This window comes from Lontra canadensis, unplaced genomic scaffold (assembly GCF_010015895.1).
Source record: "Lontra canadensis isolate GAN:19392208 unplaced genomic scaffold, GSC_riverotter_1.0 scaffold111, whole genome shotgun sequence".
Taxonomy (NCBI): Eukaryota; Metazoa; Chordata; class Mammalia; order Carnivora; family Mustelidae; genus Lontra; species Lontra canadensis.
This window is the reverse complement of record NW_022631105.1, coordinates 5584026-5601936: the sequence shown is the minus strand read 5'-3', so window position 1 is coordinate 5601936 and position 17911 is coordinate 5584026. Positions and strand designations below refer to the sequence as shown.

The window sequence follows — 17911 nt, the reverse complement described above, 5'->3', positions numbered from 1 at the left end:
GAGGGTCTCAAGTTCAGCCCCCAGGTGAGCAGCATCAGCGGCACCTGGGAACTTGCTAGAAATGTTTCATTCCTGGTCTCCCCCCAACCTACTGAACCAGAAACCCTGAGGCCAGACCCAGGTACTGGTGATCTGTTGAGTCTTCCAGATGATTCTGATGTGTGTTGTGAGACCAGGGCCTAAGGCACGATTTCAGATCAAAGGAAAGAGAGTTATTCCAGCTCCTAAAGACTAGTCTTAAGTCTGCCTCCACCCCACCAATCCCCACCCAAGCTCTTGCTGCGGGGAGGGGCGCTGGCACTTCGGGGAGGAGGGAAGTAAAGGGCCCAGAGACCAGAAAAGGAAGGTAGGGACCATGGCTTCTTCTTTCTTTATTGGACACTTTGTAGGTCACGCATGTCTAAAAGTTACACTGTTAAATAATTATTTAAAAACCGACCAGGACTAAAGCCCTGGTCCAGAGCTCCAAACCAGAAGCAGAAAGGAATGGGGGCGGTGGGCTGGGGGGTACTCCTCCAACATCACCAAAACCCAGAAAACGAGGACCCTAAGCTCTTCCACAGGCCAGCCCAGGATGTGGGCCCTTGGGCTAATCCTCAGGTGCCTCTGGCTGCATCACTATCAGGTCAGTAACCAGCAAGGAGCCGGCCGAAAAGCCAGCGGAGTCCAGACATGGACAAAAGTAACTGGAAGGACAGGAAACGGACAGGTACTGTCCAGCTGTAGATAAGATCACGGAGTGCAGCTAAGGCAGGTGGGGGTGGGGGGGCGGTTGGGGAGGGGTATTGCAGCAATGCAGGAGTGTGGCCCCAGAGGCCCAGCCCAGCCCGGCAGGGGCTCACACATTGTGGGTCCTCCTGGTGAGCTGGGGCTCTTCGCCCACCAGCTTGGACTTGAGGTGCTCCTTGTAGGCCAGGATGTCTCCAGGCCACTTGGTGATTGTCTGCTTCTCACAGACCCAGATTTCCTGTGCAACCTAGAAGGCAAATTTTAGGCTTAGTAATCCTGGCCAGCACTCCCTGTCCCCGCCCAGAAGACTACTGTCAGGCGAATCCAGGAAGAGGCGCCCCCCCAACCCAGCCCCATATCTAGCTCAGTTTCACCCTCTTGAGGTGCTTTGTGAGGCCGAACCCAGGGTCCTATAGCTAGCAGGTTCAAAGCCTTCCAAGCCAAGATCTGCTGTGTCTCTTCATCTCCATTCCCCAGCAGGGCTTAGATCCTTTGAGAGGCTTCCCTCCCAGCTCCCTTTTCTCCACCGCACCTTTTCCGAAGCTTCGGGGAAATGACCAGCAGCTTTTCCAGCAGTGACTGGTAGTAACACTTTGACTAATCCAAATACTCCTTAGTATAATACTATTTCTGTGCTGAAGAATCTTGGGGCATGGGGTGGCTGGGTGGCTCGGTGGGTTAAGCCTCTGCCTCGGCTCAGGTCATGATCTCAGGATCCTGGGATCGAGCCCCACATCGGGCACTCTGCTCAGCGGGGAGCCTGCTTCCCCCTCCCTCCCCCCCTGCCTGCCTCTCTGCCTACCTGTGATCTCTCTCTCGCTCTGTCAAATAAATAAATAAAATCTTTAAAAAATAAAAAAATAAAGACTCTTGGGGCAATAGCAAAGCACCCTGCTCTCCACCCAGCTCCCTCACCAGTCCTGGCTAACTGCCAAATGGGCTAACATTCCCAAATCACTACTGAAAAACATGAAGTATTTCCACTAAGAATCTCTTAAGTTTCTCAGCCATAAAATCTGGTCCTCATCACCCTGTTTACACCAAGACCTTTTCCTACATCCAATAAACATGTATTAAGTGCCCCCCCACCCCAGGCCATGACCGTTCTACCCAACCTTCTCCTGGACACCATCTGCTCTGACTCCCGCTCCAGCCAGGGGCCTCACCTGCTGAATGAGCCTGAAATCGTGGCTGACCAGCATCATACCACCCTCAAACTCATTGATGGCATCAGCCAGGGCGTCGATGGTCTCGATATCCAGGTGGTTAGTGGGCTCGTCCAGGAAGAGCATGTGGGGGTTCTGCCAGGCCAGCCAAGCCAAACACACTCGGCACTTCTGCCCATCAGACAGGTTCCGAATTGGGCTCACCTGAGTGGAACCATGACATTCATAGAATTTGCTGTTACTCCCACCACAGGAGCATGAGTCCCCCCCGCCCCCCGCTTCTCCATTAATGTTATCACCATTCTACGAAAAGGGAAGACCCAAGATCACAGAGTGAGATGGTGACACGGCTACCAGTCTCCCAAGGCCTGTAGCGATAAATGTGGAAGCCTGAAGCCCCTGCCATTACTAAGGCCATCCCTCTTGCTCTCTCACCACTTAAACTGTAACTAATTGGAACAATCTGGTGGGTCCTCAATCCAGACCTGAACCCAGGAACTCGTTTTCTAGGTCCAGTTTCGCTTGCCCTCAAGCACTATGGTTTATCTTGTTGGTCTGGGGCCAGGGCATGTCAGAGACTAGCATGCTGTCCCTGCCCCTCCTCCACAAGATGACATGAACACTAAAATACATATGACCTAGGGCAAAGGAAAGCTAGTGGGTTCTCTTGGATGCTGGAATCAAAGGGAGACACTTTTCAGTAAAGTATACAACTTTTGATCTCAGGGTTGTGAGTTCAAGCCCAGCTCTGGGTGTGGAATCTACTTTAAGGGAAGAAAAAAAAAAGGGAAGCGACTTTTGGGATAGCTCCCAACCCCAGGTCACCAGGACAGTGTTCCCTGACCACACAGCCCGATCTCCCAGTCATCTGGGGCTGCCCTGCGGACCTGCTGTTTCCCAGTGAGACCATATCGACCAATGATCTTCCTCATTTCTTCCTTCTCCTTGATCTCAGGGTAACACTTCATCATGTACTCCAAAGGTGAAAGGTCTAAGTCCAGCTGCTCTTGTAAATGCTACAGGAAAAAAGAATCCACTCAGATGTGCTTGGCGTTCCACTTCAAAAGGAACCCTGCTGGGTTAACCGCTGAGTAACTCTGCCTCTGCCCAGGCACCTGTTCAAGATTTCAGGAGAAGCAGGCAAAAGCTGACTCGGTCTCATGCAGCCCCGTTCCCACAGCCTGGACACCACCCCGTACCCCAAGGCTTGGCCTTTACCTGATGGTAACGCCCTATCTTGACATGAGAGTGTTTTCGGATCATCCCGTCTGTGGGTAGTAGCTAGAAAGAAGAGAATTAGGTGGAAAGATAAGCACACAGAAAGGGAAACTCGGTCCGAAGCAGACACGGGCAGAGCAGGAAAATAAGCATATGTTCACTGAAGAAGATGCCTAACTTCCTAAACAGAATCTAGACCCCTCACAGACTGCTAATCTGGCCATGCTAAAAATATTTAGGAAGTTACACTGAAACAGATGTTCTCTAGCGAACCGAAGATACATACCACACAGTCTACTTAGTCATTAAATACCTACTACGGAATGCACCACCTATAAAACAAAGGACTTGGACACACCCACAACATAGGTTTTCCCAAACAAAAACATTATCTCTAAATGCACATGTTCCTCTAAAGGCTCTAACTGAAAAACAGGAAAAATGTTGAGACGCATGTTTTCTCTCAGACGCTCACACTCACACACACGCACAGATCCTCCTTCCTTCCCTCCCTCTGAGAAAACAGCTCCAAACTTCAGCGCTGCCGGTGACAACCACCCCCACCCCGGAAGCCAGCTCACTGGCCGCCAGCGGCTCACTCACCACCGGCGTGCTCAGCCCCTTCACGCGTAATGGCCCCGAACCCCTCCCTCTTCCGCACACACATTAAGTACCTGCTCTTCGAAATCCCACACCCCAACTCGGCACCGTACCTCTCCAGTCAGCAGCTTCAGAAGAGTTGACTTCCCTGCTCCGTTGGGCCCCACCAGAGCCACTCGCGTATCGAGATCGATACCAAATTCTAGATTGTTGTAGATGCAAGGCTGCGGTGGGTGTGAGAGAGAAAGGAACACGAGGCTAGGTTACCCACCCGTCTGGCTGGTAGACCAACCCCGCCACGTCCCAGTCACCGCCAGAGGAGGTAGGCGTGTGGAGGAGGAAGGCAGCTCTCACAGCAGACCCCGGCGCTCCACCCACCACCTCAGCTGAGCAGTTTTCCTCCCAAGTACTTGAAGAGGGGCCGCTGTGAGAGCCTGGATGCGGCGCCTGAGCTACCACACCTGAAACAGCCCGTGACCGCTCGAGTTAGCAGGCGGGTTCGGCAAAGAGCAGCAGACTCTCCCAGCCAGTTGATGCTTATCTTATAAAACGCACCCCAGGCTCCCGACCACACAGGAGTACTCACCCCATCTTTTGTATACTTGAAGCTCACATTCTGCACCATAATGACAGGTGGAGGAATCTTGCCACACGGTGGGAAATAAAACGACAGTGTCTAGAAAGAGGAGATGGTGCTTATCAAGTTAGGTTGTGTCCTATCCGCCACACTGTAGGCCACCAACTTTACCCAAACGGACCCTACCTTGTCACTCACGACCCTCTCTGTCAGTCCCGATGCCATCATCTTCTGTAGTGTTTTCTCCTTGCTCTGGGCCTGCCGGGCCAGCTTGGCACTGCCATGACCAAACCTAGCAATGTAGTTCTGAAAGAGACCAGAAAGGGGGCTTGGAGTACGGGCAGGTGCCAAACAACTCATTTTAAATGTGGGGTAAATACTGATGACAACGTCTTCTGACTTCCCGCTCCCCCAAATTCCCCAGACACCCTCATCCAATTCTCCTGGAGAACATGAGCTCAGCTCTACCTTCATGTGCGCGATCTGGTCTTGCTCCCAGTGAAACCTCTTCATCTGGTTCTCCTCCAGCTCCAGCCGTGTCTTCACATACTGGTCATAATTACCCTGCAGAGAAATGTGCCAGGCAAGGCAGGCAGCTTTAACCTCGCTCCCGGCTCTCAGGGTTTAGGGGGGTACGGGATGGCATTGGACTTGGCCCTGGCTATAAGACCGTGCGGTAGGGAAAGAGGAAGTATGTTAACAGAGCATACCCTAACCCAGAATCTGAGCTCTTTCAAACTGTGTGCCTTTCACTCTTAGCTTAGCCAGAGCAGGACTGCAGAGCAAACCCTCAGGTTAGCCATAAAGACACCCACGGCGCTGGCAGTGGTCCTGACCGTACGGACATCATGAGGCTCACAGCCTTCCAAGAGCACCTCCTACTGCTCCCCACCCTGCTTTGAGGATGAAGCCCTATGTGGGCTACAGAAACTGCACCCAGAAAGGAAGACAGCAGACCAATCAGATTGAGGACCTAGCAAACAGCACAGTTGGACTGTCATGGTTTCTATCTGTAAAAAGTTGGACTCAACCTAACTATTCATCAAAAAGGGCCTGACAAGTAAGCTACTAGATAGCTACACAATGAGATATCATGAGATTACTGAAAAGAATGAGGTTATTCTATACGTATTCATGTGGAAAGGAGTATAAGATATATTAAAATATAAAAGCAACCTGCAAAAGAGAACAACTATTAACATTACAGCTCTGATATGTATATAGGAAATTTTCTAAAATCCTTACAAGTGTACATGGAATCTCTGGCAGGCTATATAAGAAATTATTAATACTCCCACCATGAGTGTAAGTATGAACGCAAAGGACTCCTTTCTTTTTTTGAAATACAGAAAATGAAAAGGAAAGGCAGACAAGTGGGCTATTGAGATCCTGACTCCCATTCTTCACGGAAGGTGGGGTAAAAGTGCTGTCGTGAAGCAAAGTAGTCATTCAAGAAGGCAGGGAGCAACAGGGCCTGCCTGGGCACCATGAGAAGCCAACCTTCTTACCATAAGGCAAACACACACCATGTACACAGGCTGCCAGTCGATGGCCTACAACCTGAGGACAACTACTTTCAGACTAAAATAGAACAGGCTGCAGAACTCCTTGTCCACATCTTTTTATAGCAATAGGTAGAAAAGGGCTACTAAATGTTTTTTTTTTTTTTTTTTTTAAAGGAGAGCTTTAAGGAGCTGATAAGCACAGAGGTTGCTGTGGAGAAGCTGGGGCCTACTCACCGTGTAATACTTCAGCTTCTTGTTGTGCATGTGAATGATGTTGGTACAGACGCCATTCAGAAAGTCCTGGGAATGGGAGACGAGGACCAGGATGCGCTTAAAACTGTAAAGCCAGAGAAAACCAGTCAGGGAGGTGCTCAAAACTGTGCTGGTTCACAACAGCGGAGCAGAGAGACCCAGAAACCCTTCGTCTTTTGCCATCCTTACTCTGGAGCACCCTTTAGATTTTACAGCCCATTCCCGGCTCCCAGCAACCAGCCAGGCCACCAGCGTACAAGCCACTGTCATGACACTTTGATGCCTTTCAGTCTGAGTTTCATCAATCTTCTAATTTTCAGCAGAATGGAGCAGAGATGGTAATTTAACATGATGGTAAAATAAATGTATGTCCACAAACAAATCCGTAAGTGTCTCTAATAGGTGGGTGGGCAGAACTGAACAGGTGCGATAAAAATCACTATACTCTGCTTTTTGAAAGATGATGCCAAGTCATGGCAGAGACCACTAACAGCCTGTCCTCCGAGCTGGGACAATATTCCAATTACTCAGCTCTTTAGCCATATGTCACAGTATTGTGATCTTAAGTGGGAGTCCCCTCTTTACGTGAGGCACAGAAATATGGTTAAGAGGAAAATACTATCTGAAGACATGTCTGAAGTACAAAGGTGTTGTATTTCAAATGCAAAGAACCAAGAAAGTTAAAGAAAAACAACGGGCACATTTCAGACGAAAAACAACCAATCAAACGAAACGGCCTGCACTAAAAGTGCTTACCGTTTTTCCAATCTGGCCTCCAACCGGCCTGGCATCAGTTCCTTTTCCCCTGCTCTCCTATCCCTGCAGTTTCCAGCCATTCATTTCCTTTAGACTCTGCTCACCTCCCCCCTTCCAGAACCTGACCACTCCCAACCCTCAGCCCCAGCCCCTTACGTCTTTAATTCTTCTTCCAACCACACACAGGCATCGAGGTCCAGGTGGTTGGTGGGCTCGTCCAGGAGCAGCATGAAGGGGCGAATGAAGAGGGCTCTGAAGGACAGGAAAGGAGACAGAGTGCCTTCAGTCTGCTGGGGGCTACACAGGAGGACCCTGCCTTGCCTTCTATCTACAACCCTGGTCAGGCCTGACCTCAGTCTGAAACCTCTTCTAGGTTCTCTGCCTTTGAGGAAAGGGGAGAACCAGGAGAGAAACCAGAGCTGAGATGAAAGGGCAGAAAATGGGGCTGAGAAGCCCGAGGATGGCACAGTTTGAGGACAAGGTTGTCAAAGTCCTTACAAGTCTGGAAAGTCTTTTACGCTGAAGTTAACGACCATCGGGAAGACAAAAAGGTAGAGGATATCAATTATTAAGGCAGAAAGTATTCAAGCTAAAGCTATCTGATGGGGTTGCCAGACTTTAGCAAGGAGGCCAGAAAATGTTCTCTTCTTAGGTGCAATCTCAAGTCAGCAAGAGCGAGGGGACAGCACCGCTTCCTAGACCCGCAGTCACCAGAGTGCAGAGCTTTTTAGTAGTAAGATTTCTGGGCACCAAATGCCAGTATTCCAACCGGACAGATGTGAAGAAGAGGCCAGGAAATCTGTACTTCTAAGAGCTCCTCAGGGGATCAGAGGTAGCTAATCCTTGCTCTCACCTGGAACCACAGCTCACATGGATGGCACAGGCAGCCTCGCTAAAGCAGTGCCCCAAACCTCACCAACTCCCCTGGCAAGGAACTGTGGGGTGAGGGAAACACCTATTTAACAGGAGACTTTCTGGGGGAACTGCTGAGGGAATGATGGTCTCTACAAGCTCACTTTGGGTCCAGGTCATAAGAGGTAAGGACCAAGTTCTTAATAACTGCCTAATATTTTATCTCTATATAGAGCAAGGATCAGAAGGACTGAGACACAAAAACGGATGGGAGTCAGGAAGAAAGAAATGGACCTACTTTACCATTTTACCTAGGGTTGATCCTAGGATTCCCAAACACTGCCAGAAACCTAACAAAGATCACTTCAGGCGGGAAGCTCACTCATTAGCCCAAGCATACCACCCCTCTCCATCCCGCTGAAGTCGTGTCTTGTTACTGACCACTGGCCTCTGTTCTCAAGTTCTACCAGAGTAAGCGTTCAACCCTGAGGGAAATGGGGAGCTACGGAGGGTAGAGAAGGAGGAAGGAACACACCTGGCAAGGGCAACCCTCATTCTCCAGCCCCCACTGAAGTCTTTCAGCTTCTTGCGCTGCATGGCAGGAGTGAAACCCAGTCCATGCAAGATCCGCGAGGCCCTCATCTCCGCCTTGTCGGCATCCAGCTCTTCCAGTCGCTCATAGAGCTCCATGAGCTTCTCACATTCCGCTGTGGGCAGTGAACGGCTTGTGAGGCTCCCTGGGCCTTCCCCGGGAGGAGGTCCACCCCCACCCCAGGTCTGGAGCCCTACCATCCTCGTGAGCCAGCCGCTCGGCCTCCCTCTCCAGCATGGCCCGCTCCGTGTCGACTTCCATCACACACTGCAAGGGTGTCTTGTCACTAGGGGGCATCTCCCGAGTCAGATGGTAGATGTCAATGTGCTCAGGGATGGGCACTTCCCGTTTCCCAATAGCAGAGAGCAGCATGGACTTTCCTGAGGAGAGCGGGCAAAGAAGCGGGAGAGGACACTCAGCACAGGTTGGCCCGAGTCCCCTCTATCCGTTCCTCCCCTCCAGCCAAATCATGACCTCGCCATTTTTTTGAGTCTCTTCCTTCCTTCCTTCCTTTCACACATTCAAACCCTACTATTAATCACCCCCGCCCCCGCTGCTTTCTGGGGCTGCCTTTCCGACTCTCCTCCAATGCGTGTCCCACCCCTCCTCCGTGAAGTCGGTTCACCTACGGTGGCCTCACACACTGCCACTGCTGCCCCCCCACCCACTTCTCCAGCACCTACGGTCTGTACCTCCTCCTGTGGTACTTACCACATACTGCTCTGTACTGCTAGTTCCTTTTCCCTGGACATATGTGGTCTCCCACCCATACTGTAAACTCCTTGCTTTGCACATAGCTGGTGCTAAGTAAATACTTGCTGAGTGACAGGCGAGCCAAGGAGAGACACCTCCCACCTTGCCTTCCAAGGGCCTCACCAATTCCATTCAAGCCAATGAGGCCATAACGACGGCCTGAGTTCAATTCCAGTTTGGTGTCACTGAGCAGCTCTTGACCATGAAAGGTGAGGGAGAGGTTGATAATGTGGGCGTCGGTACTGTTGGGGTGAGAGGCAAGGACACCAGTGACAGCTCGAGCAGCAGCTTTCTTCATCTCAAAGTCCTCTAGCTCCTTGGTCAGCAAATCCACTTCTGCAGACAGAAAAGAAGTGTGGGAAAAGGGTAAGACAGACCCCGCCCTTGCACTCAAAGAGCATTCAGACAGCTCAGTTAGTAGAGAATCAAACTTCTGAACTGAGGGTCCAGGGTTCAAGTCCCTGTTTGGGCACTGGTGGTCTCTGCCCCTTACTTAGGTGACCAAATGTTAGCATACGAAGGCCCATAAGGCTGAAAAAGGCACGCCCTGCAGGACCCGGGTTCAAGATCAAGTGGAGCTCACGCATATGTTTCACAAGCTTTACAGAGTGTATACATTGTATATAGATGTATCCTAATACCCTCCTTTCATGGGCTATTTTCTTCCCTCACAACTTGTTCTTTTAATTCTAACACCTCTTGTTAAACAACATAAATGCATGAGGGGAACGGCTAGAACTCCCAATTTTCCTTCATATATATGTGTTAAAAGATTCATTCCTAAAACCCAAAAGAAAGCAGAAACTACAGAAGTACAATTCTCTTATTCCATGACCTAGTGGAATTCCGTATTTCACATATGCTTCTAAGCAGTGGAAAAGGGACCAGTGTGAGAAAACGCATAAAGAGATCAACACACCCAGAGCCAAGGCTGGGATAACCAGATGTTCCCAAATCTGGAGGGTTTCAGAGATGCACACTGACCACGAGCTGTTGTGCCTCTGTGGTTTTTCAGGCACGAGTACATCTTTAGCCTGGGAAGACTGATTAATATTATTGGCTAATCAATGTTGAGTTTACTTTGTGCCCGAGACTGTGCTGTATCATCATTCTCCATATAACTTAATTCTTACAACACATTCTTACAACACAATTACAATTCTTAATTCCTAAGGTATATACTTATAACGTCTCTTTTATAATGAAGAGGTTAAATTACACAGCCAAGGTGAAAAAAATCTAGTTAGTAAAAACAAACAAACAAACAAACAAACAAAAAACCCAAAAAAGACAGTTAGTGACAGAGCCAGAATTTGAACCAGGTGATCTCACCTATGTCACTATAGTACCTTTACAGAAAGGAAAGTGCCCTTGAAGTATTATTTTTTTAAAGATTTTATTTATTGATTGATAGAGTGAGAAAGCATAATCAGACAGAACAGCAGAGGGAGAGGGAGAGACAGGGTCTCTACTGAGCAGGGAGCCCAATGTGGGGCTCGATCCCAGGACCCTGGGATCATGACCTGAGCTGAAAGCAGATGTCCAACCGAATGAGCCACCAGGTGCCTACCTTGAAGTATTACTGAAATGGACAGAAATGGGGGCAGAGGGAGTCCTGGTAAGCTTCTTCCAAAAGAAAATAAGGCTATTTATTTACCTTTTTGGGAAGGAGTCAGGAATTACACATGAGGTACCACTACTATGGGAATTTTCTGATTTTTTTTTTTTTTTTTTAGTCTTTGTTATCCTTACCTATGTTCCCTTAGTGATTTTACAGAATCCCTGAATGCGAAAAGACTATGTGCTTGTCCTCAGGAGGAATAAAGATGGGGTAGAGGGATGGAGAGAGCTCTCTCCTTGGGGACAGCAACTCCAAGAGAGAGGGCGAGTGGTGGTTAGTCTCAGGCCACTATGGATACCCCATCCTGTCAGGTGATTAGTAGTGCTGGTGCCATTATCCACCCTGGGGCTAACCCTGCTCTACCTTCAAGGAGTCAACACTGAGGGCAGAGACTGCTCCTCTAGACACATGGCAGGCACTCCATATCCACCTCAGCTCCCAGCACAGTGTGTTATAAATAAGTGCTTGATGAATACTTTTTGAATGGAGATCAAAGTTTTTGTTTTCACTGAGTGAAGGAACTTTCAGTCTCTTTTCTATGTGGTTGAGTTATCAGGCTTCCCACAACTCCACTTCATGCCAATCCCTATTCTAGATGCTGCGTAAGAAGTTGTTTATGATCTAGATCAGCAGTTAGTGAACTTTTTCTTAAAGGGCCAGATGCTAAATATTTCAGGGTTTACGGGCTAAGTGGCAAAATCAAGACATTTGAAATGTAACCATTTTTTAAAAATGTAAAAAACCATTCTTAGCTTAGGAGGGGGGGTAGCTTAAAAAAAAAAAAAGGCTGGCCAGATTTGGCCAATTGCCTGTTTTTATAAAGTTTTACTGGAACACAGCCACACTCATCATTTGCAGAGTGTCTGTGGCTGCTTTCCACTACAACGGCAGAGCTGAACAGCTGCTAGAGACCATATGGCTCACAAAGCTACAAATATTTACTATCTGCATCTTTACAGAAAAAGGTCGCTGATCCCTGGTCTAGAATTCCATCTGCTCAGGCAAGAGGAAAATCAAAATTAAGGGAAAGCTATATACTCTCTTCTCTTGACCTCTTTTAGTTTACAGCATCTAGGATCTAAGTCACCTTCCAAGCTTCAAAAGTAAGAGACTTAAAACAGACCTCATTTTCCTAGCCTACAGCATCCCAGGAAACACTCGCCACTTAAAGAAAAGTGAAGAGCACTGAAGAGATGGAAAAGGGATTATAGAATAAACTTCATCCAAGAGAATACTGTAGACTTCACAAGAAGTCCCTTTTTACTCACTCCTCAAACAAAAGGACCAGCTGAACTCCAGTGTCTGTTTTGAAGAGTGTCACATTCTAAAGAAGGTTAAGCTGTCAGAGGTCACTTTCTTTGATATTTATTTTGATCCTTCCATACCCTAGTACCTAAGACAGACTATGTGACAGTGGCAATCAGTAAAGGTTGGAGAATGATGACCTGGAACATCAAGTAATCTCAAACTCAGGAGAGAGGACAGTCTTGGGAGAGGGAGCAGAAACGGCATGGGTCCCTGACAATAAGAAATGTTTTAGGAGGAATGGAAAGAAAACCGATGTCACATTTCAGAACAGCAGCTGCCTGAGGAAGCAAGGTGAAAGCCAAAGCTCTCCTATAACTGAGCTGGGGAAACCACAGCTGGGCTCCCTGGAAATCCTATTTTCCTAGGGGCAAAAGTGAACAAGAAATTTGTAACGGGAACCATTCACGACAGTCTCAAGTAGGATTCACTTTGCTACCTTTCCAATTCAGCCAGAGAGAGCTGATGACAGACACTGCTTCACCCTGGTTGCCTGGAGGGGACCCCATCTCTCTATTTTAGAGATCACAACTCCGCCTCCTCATTCACTCCCATCATTTTCAACCTGGCAATCCTCCACTACACTGACTGGGAATAAAACTTCCACGTGGCCTGATCTTACCGCACCAGCTTTCTCCCATAATTCTTATTTTGGACACAATTCCTACCACTCAATTCTGTCTTCTCAGTCACTTTTATCTCTCCCTTTTCTGAATTCCTATCTGTTATGACTTGTATTAGTAATTTTCCTCTCCTCTTCAAACATTTACTTAGTATCTCCATCTGCAAGGTCAGTCCTATAAAAAAGTATTACCCAAGAAACATGATCCCTGCACTCAAAAATCAAATGATTTAGATGAAGAAACAGAAGATACAACATAAAAAGTAATACTATACGACAGCATAGAGGTATAGTGGATGGACTATTTTAAAGGTCAGGTTTGATGGGGAAAGTTCTGCTATCCTGAGCTGGGCCCCGAGAGAATGTCAAATGCAGCCAGCACAAAAATTGTGGTATTAGAACCTTAGTGTATAAGGGCAAAAATGTCATGGCTAGGCAAAGGACAATAATCATCTGGTTGGACCAGGTCTGTTTGGGGAATTTTCAGAGGGGCAGGAAAGAAGGCTGGGATGAGACCTCCCAGGGCCTGGAAAATTCTGTATCACACACTGTTCGTGTCTCCCCAGCTGGGCTGTAAGTTATCAGAGAGCAGACAGTTCCAAGTACATCAGTATGTAGCACGGTGTCTAGCACTCCAGACGTGCTCAATAAATACTTCCCGAAGTATAAGTAACAGAAAAGCATCTTTTCCCAGAAAAAATCCAAAAATGCAATTCATAAGTTTCCTTCTTGGTAAAGTTACTACCCCTGGAACGACAGAGGTATGATGTGGCAAAGAACTGGCACACTGACCACCATGTGTAGAAATGGAAAGTGAGAAAAGGGCAAGGAACTGACCTCCTTTTCAGGCTTGCATGCACAGCACCAAGAGAGCACAACACACATACATGTGTTTGCCACTAGGTAAGTGAGAACCTTATGTTCGGTTTTCCTGATCAAGAACAAGAGGGCACAAGCTCCAACTCTATCAGTCTGGTTCACCAAGAAGAGTTTGGTGGCACCAGATACATTTCTCTCCAGTGCCCGCCGGCATCAGGATTCTGACTCCAGCCTGGGCATCCATTTGGTTGTAGCAACCATCCCAGGAACCCACGTCTCCCTCAATTCACCTGTGGTCTCTCGGCCATTGGCCTCATTTTTCTCCTCTGCCACCTGTGGTTCTGTGACAGTGTCCCCGTTTTCTTCATGTCCCTTTCTGGGCCGCTGTCGTGCTTTGGCAGCTTCCTTCTTTTTGGCTGCCTTCTTCTTGGCCAGGTCAGAGGGCATGGTGATGAACCAGAGGGGCACGAAACTGTTCTTACAGGGAGCCTGAAGAAAGGCAAACACCCCAAAATCCTGAACTTGTGGTAGAATGCCTGGGCCCTGCTCCATCCCGCTCAGGAATTTTCCTATCAAGCCTCGGACACCCTGCTCCGCCCATGCCTAGCCGCTCCAAATTTTGTGAGGGTGTCTCAAGCCAATTCTGGTCCACGGCCGCTCTTCTAATCTTAACATCTCTTTCCTGAGGCTTTGTCCACCAATCCTCACGGACTGCCTCATTCTGGAAACGCTCCTCCTCTCAGGGCCTCCAGTTAGGGACCAGGTTCTGCCCCCTCGGCAGAGGTCCCCGTCTCCGGTTTCCCCACAACTTGGCGCTCGGCGCTCCAGCCGGCCGCCTCGCTTTCCCGGGCTTCCTCCTCCCATCTGCCTCATTCCTCCTCTCCCTTGTCCCGCTCCACACCACCGAGCCGTGGGGCCCAGCTTCTTCCCGGGACGCACTCATCTTCCCCTCGGTGAGTCCCCTCCGGGTCTCCTCACTCGCCACCCCCGGGACTTTCCCCAGCCCCCGCCCGTCAGCGTCTCTCCCTGGGCCCTTTCTTCTCCTCCGCAGCCTCCTCCATCCCGACCCCGTCCCTCCTCCCTCTTCTCTTCTTCCCTCCCCCCTCACCGGCCAGCACCCTCCCCCCGGCGCCCCTTCCCCCAACTCACTGGGCCTCGCCGCTCGGCCTCTGTCGCAACAGAGCTGCTCCTTGGGCTCCTCCGCGTGCGGCCGGCTCACCAGCCAATCACGGCATCGCGCGGCTGTCGGCGCGCCGCCGCGCAGACTCCTGGGAAGTGTTGTCCTCGAGTCGCGGAGGCCGGGGCAGAGCCGTCTTCTCGAGAACTACCGCCTATCGCAGGGACCTCGCGGTTTCGCGTGACGTCATCAGGATGCGCGAGGATGGTGGGATTAGAGTCCAGGAGCCAGCCGCCGACCTGCCCACTTTGGGCCCTGGAAACTGCGACTCCCAGACTGCTCCTTGGATAAGGGGCTGGGCCTTCCAGGCTTTTCCCCGCCTCCCAAAAAATATGTTGAGTTCTGTGCGGATACTGTGTTTATAGGGCCGCCCAGCCGGCTCAAACAGCGGGGCGAGCGACTACACTTCCCAGCATGCGTCGGGCGGGAGTGGGTCGAAACAATGGGGAGAGGAGAGGAGGGAGGCGGAGGGAGGAGGAGGAGGAAAGAGGGGGAAGAGTGAGGCGACTGGGAAGAGAGGGCCGAGGAAGGAGCGTCACGACGGAGGTGATGCGAAGAACAGAATTCCTCTTTAAAAGCAAGACGTCCTCGTTTTATGGAACCGAGATTTTAGATGCCAGTCCAGTGTTAACCACACTTTTAGAGGGTGCCGAACGTTGTCGCCGAACGTTGTCCCCGAACCTTGGCCGCGTAGCCCCCGCACTCCAGGATGGTTAGATTCGGTCAAAGCCGTGTAAGTCTGGCGGTAAGAGCTCTGAAGTTTAAAGAAAAACAAAAACCAACCAAACAAACAAAAACATCTTTCCTGAGTTTAGCTGTATCATCAGGTAGATTTGTAACCTTGCCCTTTTTCTCGAGTCTTACCGTTTAAAATCCCTCACGGACTTCTCATCGCCCACACTGTAAATCCCAAATTTGTAGCCTCAAATACAAGGCAGACCTTTCGTGATCCCTGTTACTTCTCCAGGCTTCTGATTAGCGGAGCCCCACGGTCAGTGACACAGCTAGAGAGAGGCAAATGAAGCTTTTAGGCCCTTTAGAGCACATTCTCCAAAAGTGCCCCCCAACCCCCGCAGTTAAAAAAAAAAAAAAAAAAGCTAACTCTTCTCACCATGGAACTAGTTTTCCTCTTCAAACTTGATGCTCCACTAGACTCTACCTGTATTTCAAGTAAGCCTTGCTATTTCATGCTTTCACACCTTGAAGATAGCTTTTTCTAGAATACCCTCCACTAATTAAGTGGCCATTATATGTCAGGCTCAGAGCTAGATGCTGGAGCTCTAATGTAGACGAGTTATTCCCTGACCTCAGGGAACTCACAATTAAGAAGGAACATTTATTTTTAAAAACTTTTTATTTAAAAAATCTTATTTATTCGTCTGAGAGAGAGCTCCCATGCTCACAAGCAGGGGGAGAGTCAGTCAGAGGGAGAAGCAGACTCCTGGCTGAGCAGAGAGCCCCTGCAGTGGGGCTCAATCCCAGGAACCTGAGATCATGACCTGAGTCTCAACGCAGACCCTTAACCTACTGAGCCGCCCAGGCACCCCTGCAAAACCTTTCTTCATGAAGCAGAGAGGTTATATATGGTTGTGGATTACATAAAATCACTCATCCAAGCACTTAGCCTCTTGGGAGTACTGTCAACAATATGCCTCCCTCTCCCAGCCTCATTAAAATGTGTGGTTACAGACAGATTATGTTAGAGAACTAACTCTCTAAATGTTAGAGAACTAACATTTATTATGCTCTTACATTTATGCTATCCCATTTATCCCACCCCCCAAACTCTGAGGGGGTTATTATTAACATTTTGCATATTAGAAACAAAAGCACAGAGCTGTTAATAAGAACACTTCTGGTAGGAGACAGTGCCAGGATTTGAGGGTGGAATTTTCTGGTCTGTAAAATGGCTTGGCATGGCCTGAGAAAGACAGACCAGCGACTTCTCTGAAGCCACCCACATAGCAACCAATCACATCCATGATTTCCCATGATCAACAGTTGCTGGGCAGAGTCTTCCTCAACAGAGCAAGAGGAGCTTAGAAAAAATTGTTGGCCGGGTAGGAGTTCTGCCATTCTCACCTAGGGTTTTGATCTTTTGCAGGGAACAGACCTGGGTATGAGGGGAGAAAGAATTGGGAAAATGGGCAGGAGAGTGAGAGAGATGTGGGTAGAGAGGAGAAAAAAAGATGTGGGTAGAGAGGAGAAAAAAAGAACTGGTTAAGTTTGAAATACCACAGGTCAGTGCTGGATGAAATAACGTTTGGTCTGGGCACTTTATTTAAAATATACAATTTATTGTATATAAATTGTATATTTTAAAATTGTATATAAAATATACAGTTTTATAAAATTGTATATAAAATATACAATTTTATAAATTGTATATAAAATATACAATTTTATAAATTGTATGTAAAATATACAATTTTATAAATTGTATGTAAAATATACAATTTTATAAATTGTATGTAAAATATACAATTTTATAAATTGTATGTAAAATATACAATTTTATAAATTGTATATAAAATATACAATTCCTGACCTCGGGCTCATGGGTTCAAGCTCTGCATTTGGCGTATAGCCTACTTAAAAAATAATAATAATAAAGTAAAATAGGAAGAAACTGAGACCCAAAGAAGGAAATGTCTCATCCAGAACTACCTAGAAACCTTAGTAACCAAAAAGGGTCTGGAACTCTGTTGTTCAAGGTGATAGTCCCTAGCCACATATGGCCATGGAGCATTTGAAACGTGGCTAGTCTGAATTGAGATGTTCTGTAAGTGTAAAATAACCATCAATTTCAAAGACTGCATGTGGAGACAATGGAGGCAAGAATATGCAATGGGAAAAGACGGTCTCTTTAATAAATGGTGTTGGGAAAAGTGGACAGCCATATGCAAAAAAAAAAAAAAAAGCTGGATCACTTTCCTACACCATACACAAATATAAACACAGCATGGGTTAAAGACATAAATGTAAGACTTGAAAGCATAAAATTCCTAGAGGAAAACATAGGCAGTAATCTCTTTGACATTAGCCGTAACATTTTTCTAGATATGTCTTCTTCAGCAAGAGAAACTAAAGCAAAATTAAACTATTGGGACTACACCAAAATAAAAAAGCTTCTGCACAGCAAAGGAAACCATAAGCAAAACAAAAAGACAACCCACAGAAGATATTTGCAAATGATATATCCAATAAGGGGTTAATAAGTAAGCTATATAAAGAACTTACACAACTCAACACCCCCCAAAATCCAAATAATCTAACTTAAAAGGGGCAGAAGATATGAACAGAACTTTTCCCAAAGAAAATGACCAACTGGTCAATACCTGGAAAGATGCTTCACATCACTAATCTT

General features: G+C 47.9%; 1 protein-coding gene across 1 annotated transcript; it reads right to left on the bottom strand.

Annotated features, from left to right (window-relative positions):
• Positions 1-759: 759 nt before the first annotated feature.
• Positions 760-14618, bottom strand: LOC116856670 (ATP-binding cassette sub-family F member 2). The gene is made up of 15 exons (XM_032840179.1): positions 14517-14618; positions 13658-13856; positions 9124-9336; positions 8445-8627; positions 8191-8362; positions 6960-7055; positions 6030-6132; positions 4759-4854; positions 4477-4596; positions 4300-4389; positions 3827-3937; positions 3114-3176; positions 2783-2911; positions 1896-2099; positions 760-976 (listed from the first exon to the last, which is right to left on the bottom strand). Exons 2-15 carry the CDS (start codon positions 13812-13814, stop codon positions 839-841), a joined length of 1875 nt encoding a protein of 624 aa, XP_032696070.1. The 5' UTR covers positions 13815-13856; positions 14517-14618; the 3' UTR covers positions 760-838.
• Positions 14619-17911: the final 3293 nt, after the last annotated feature.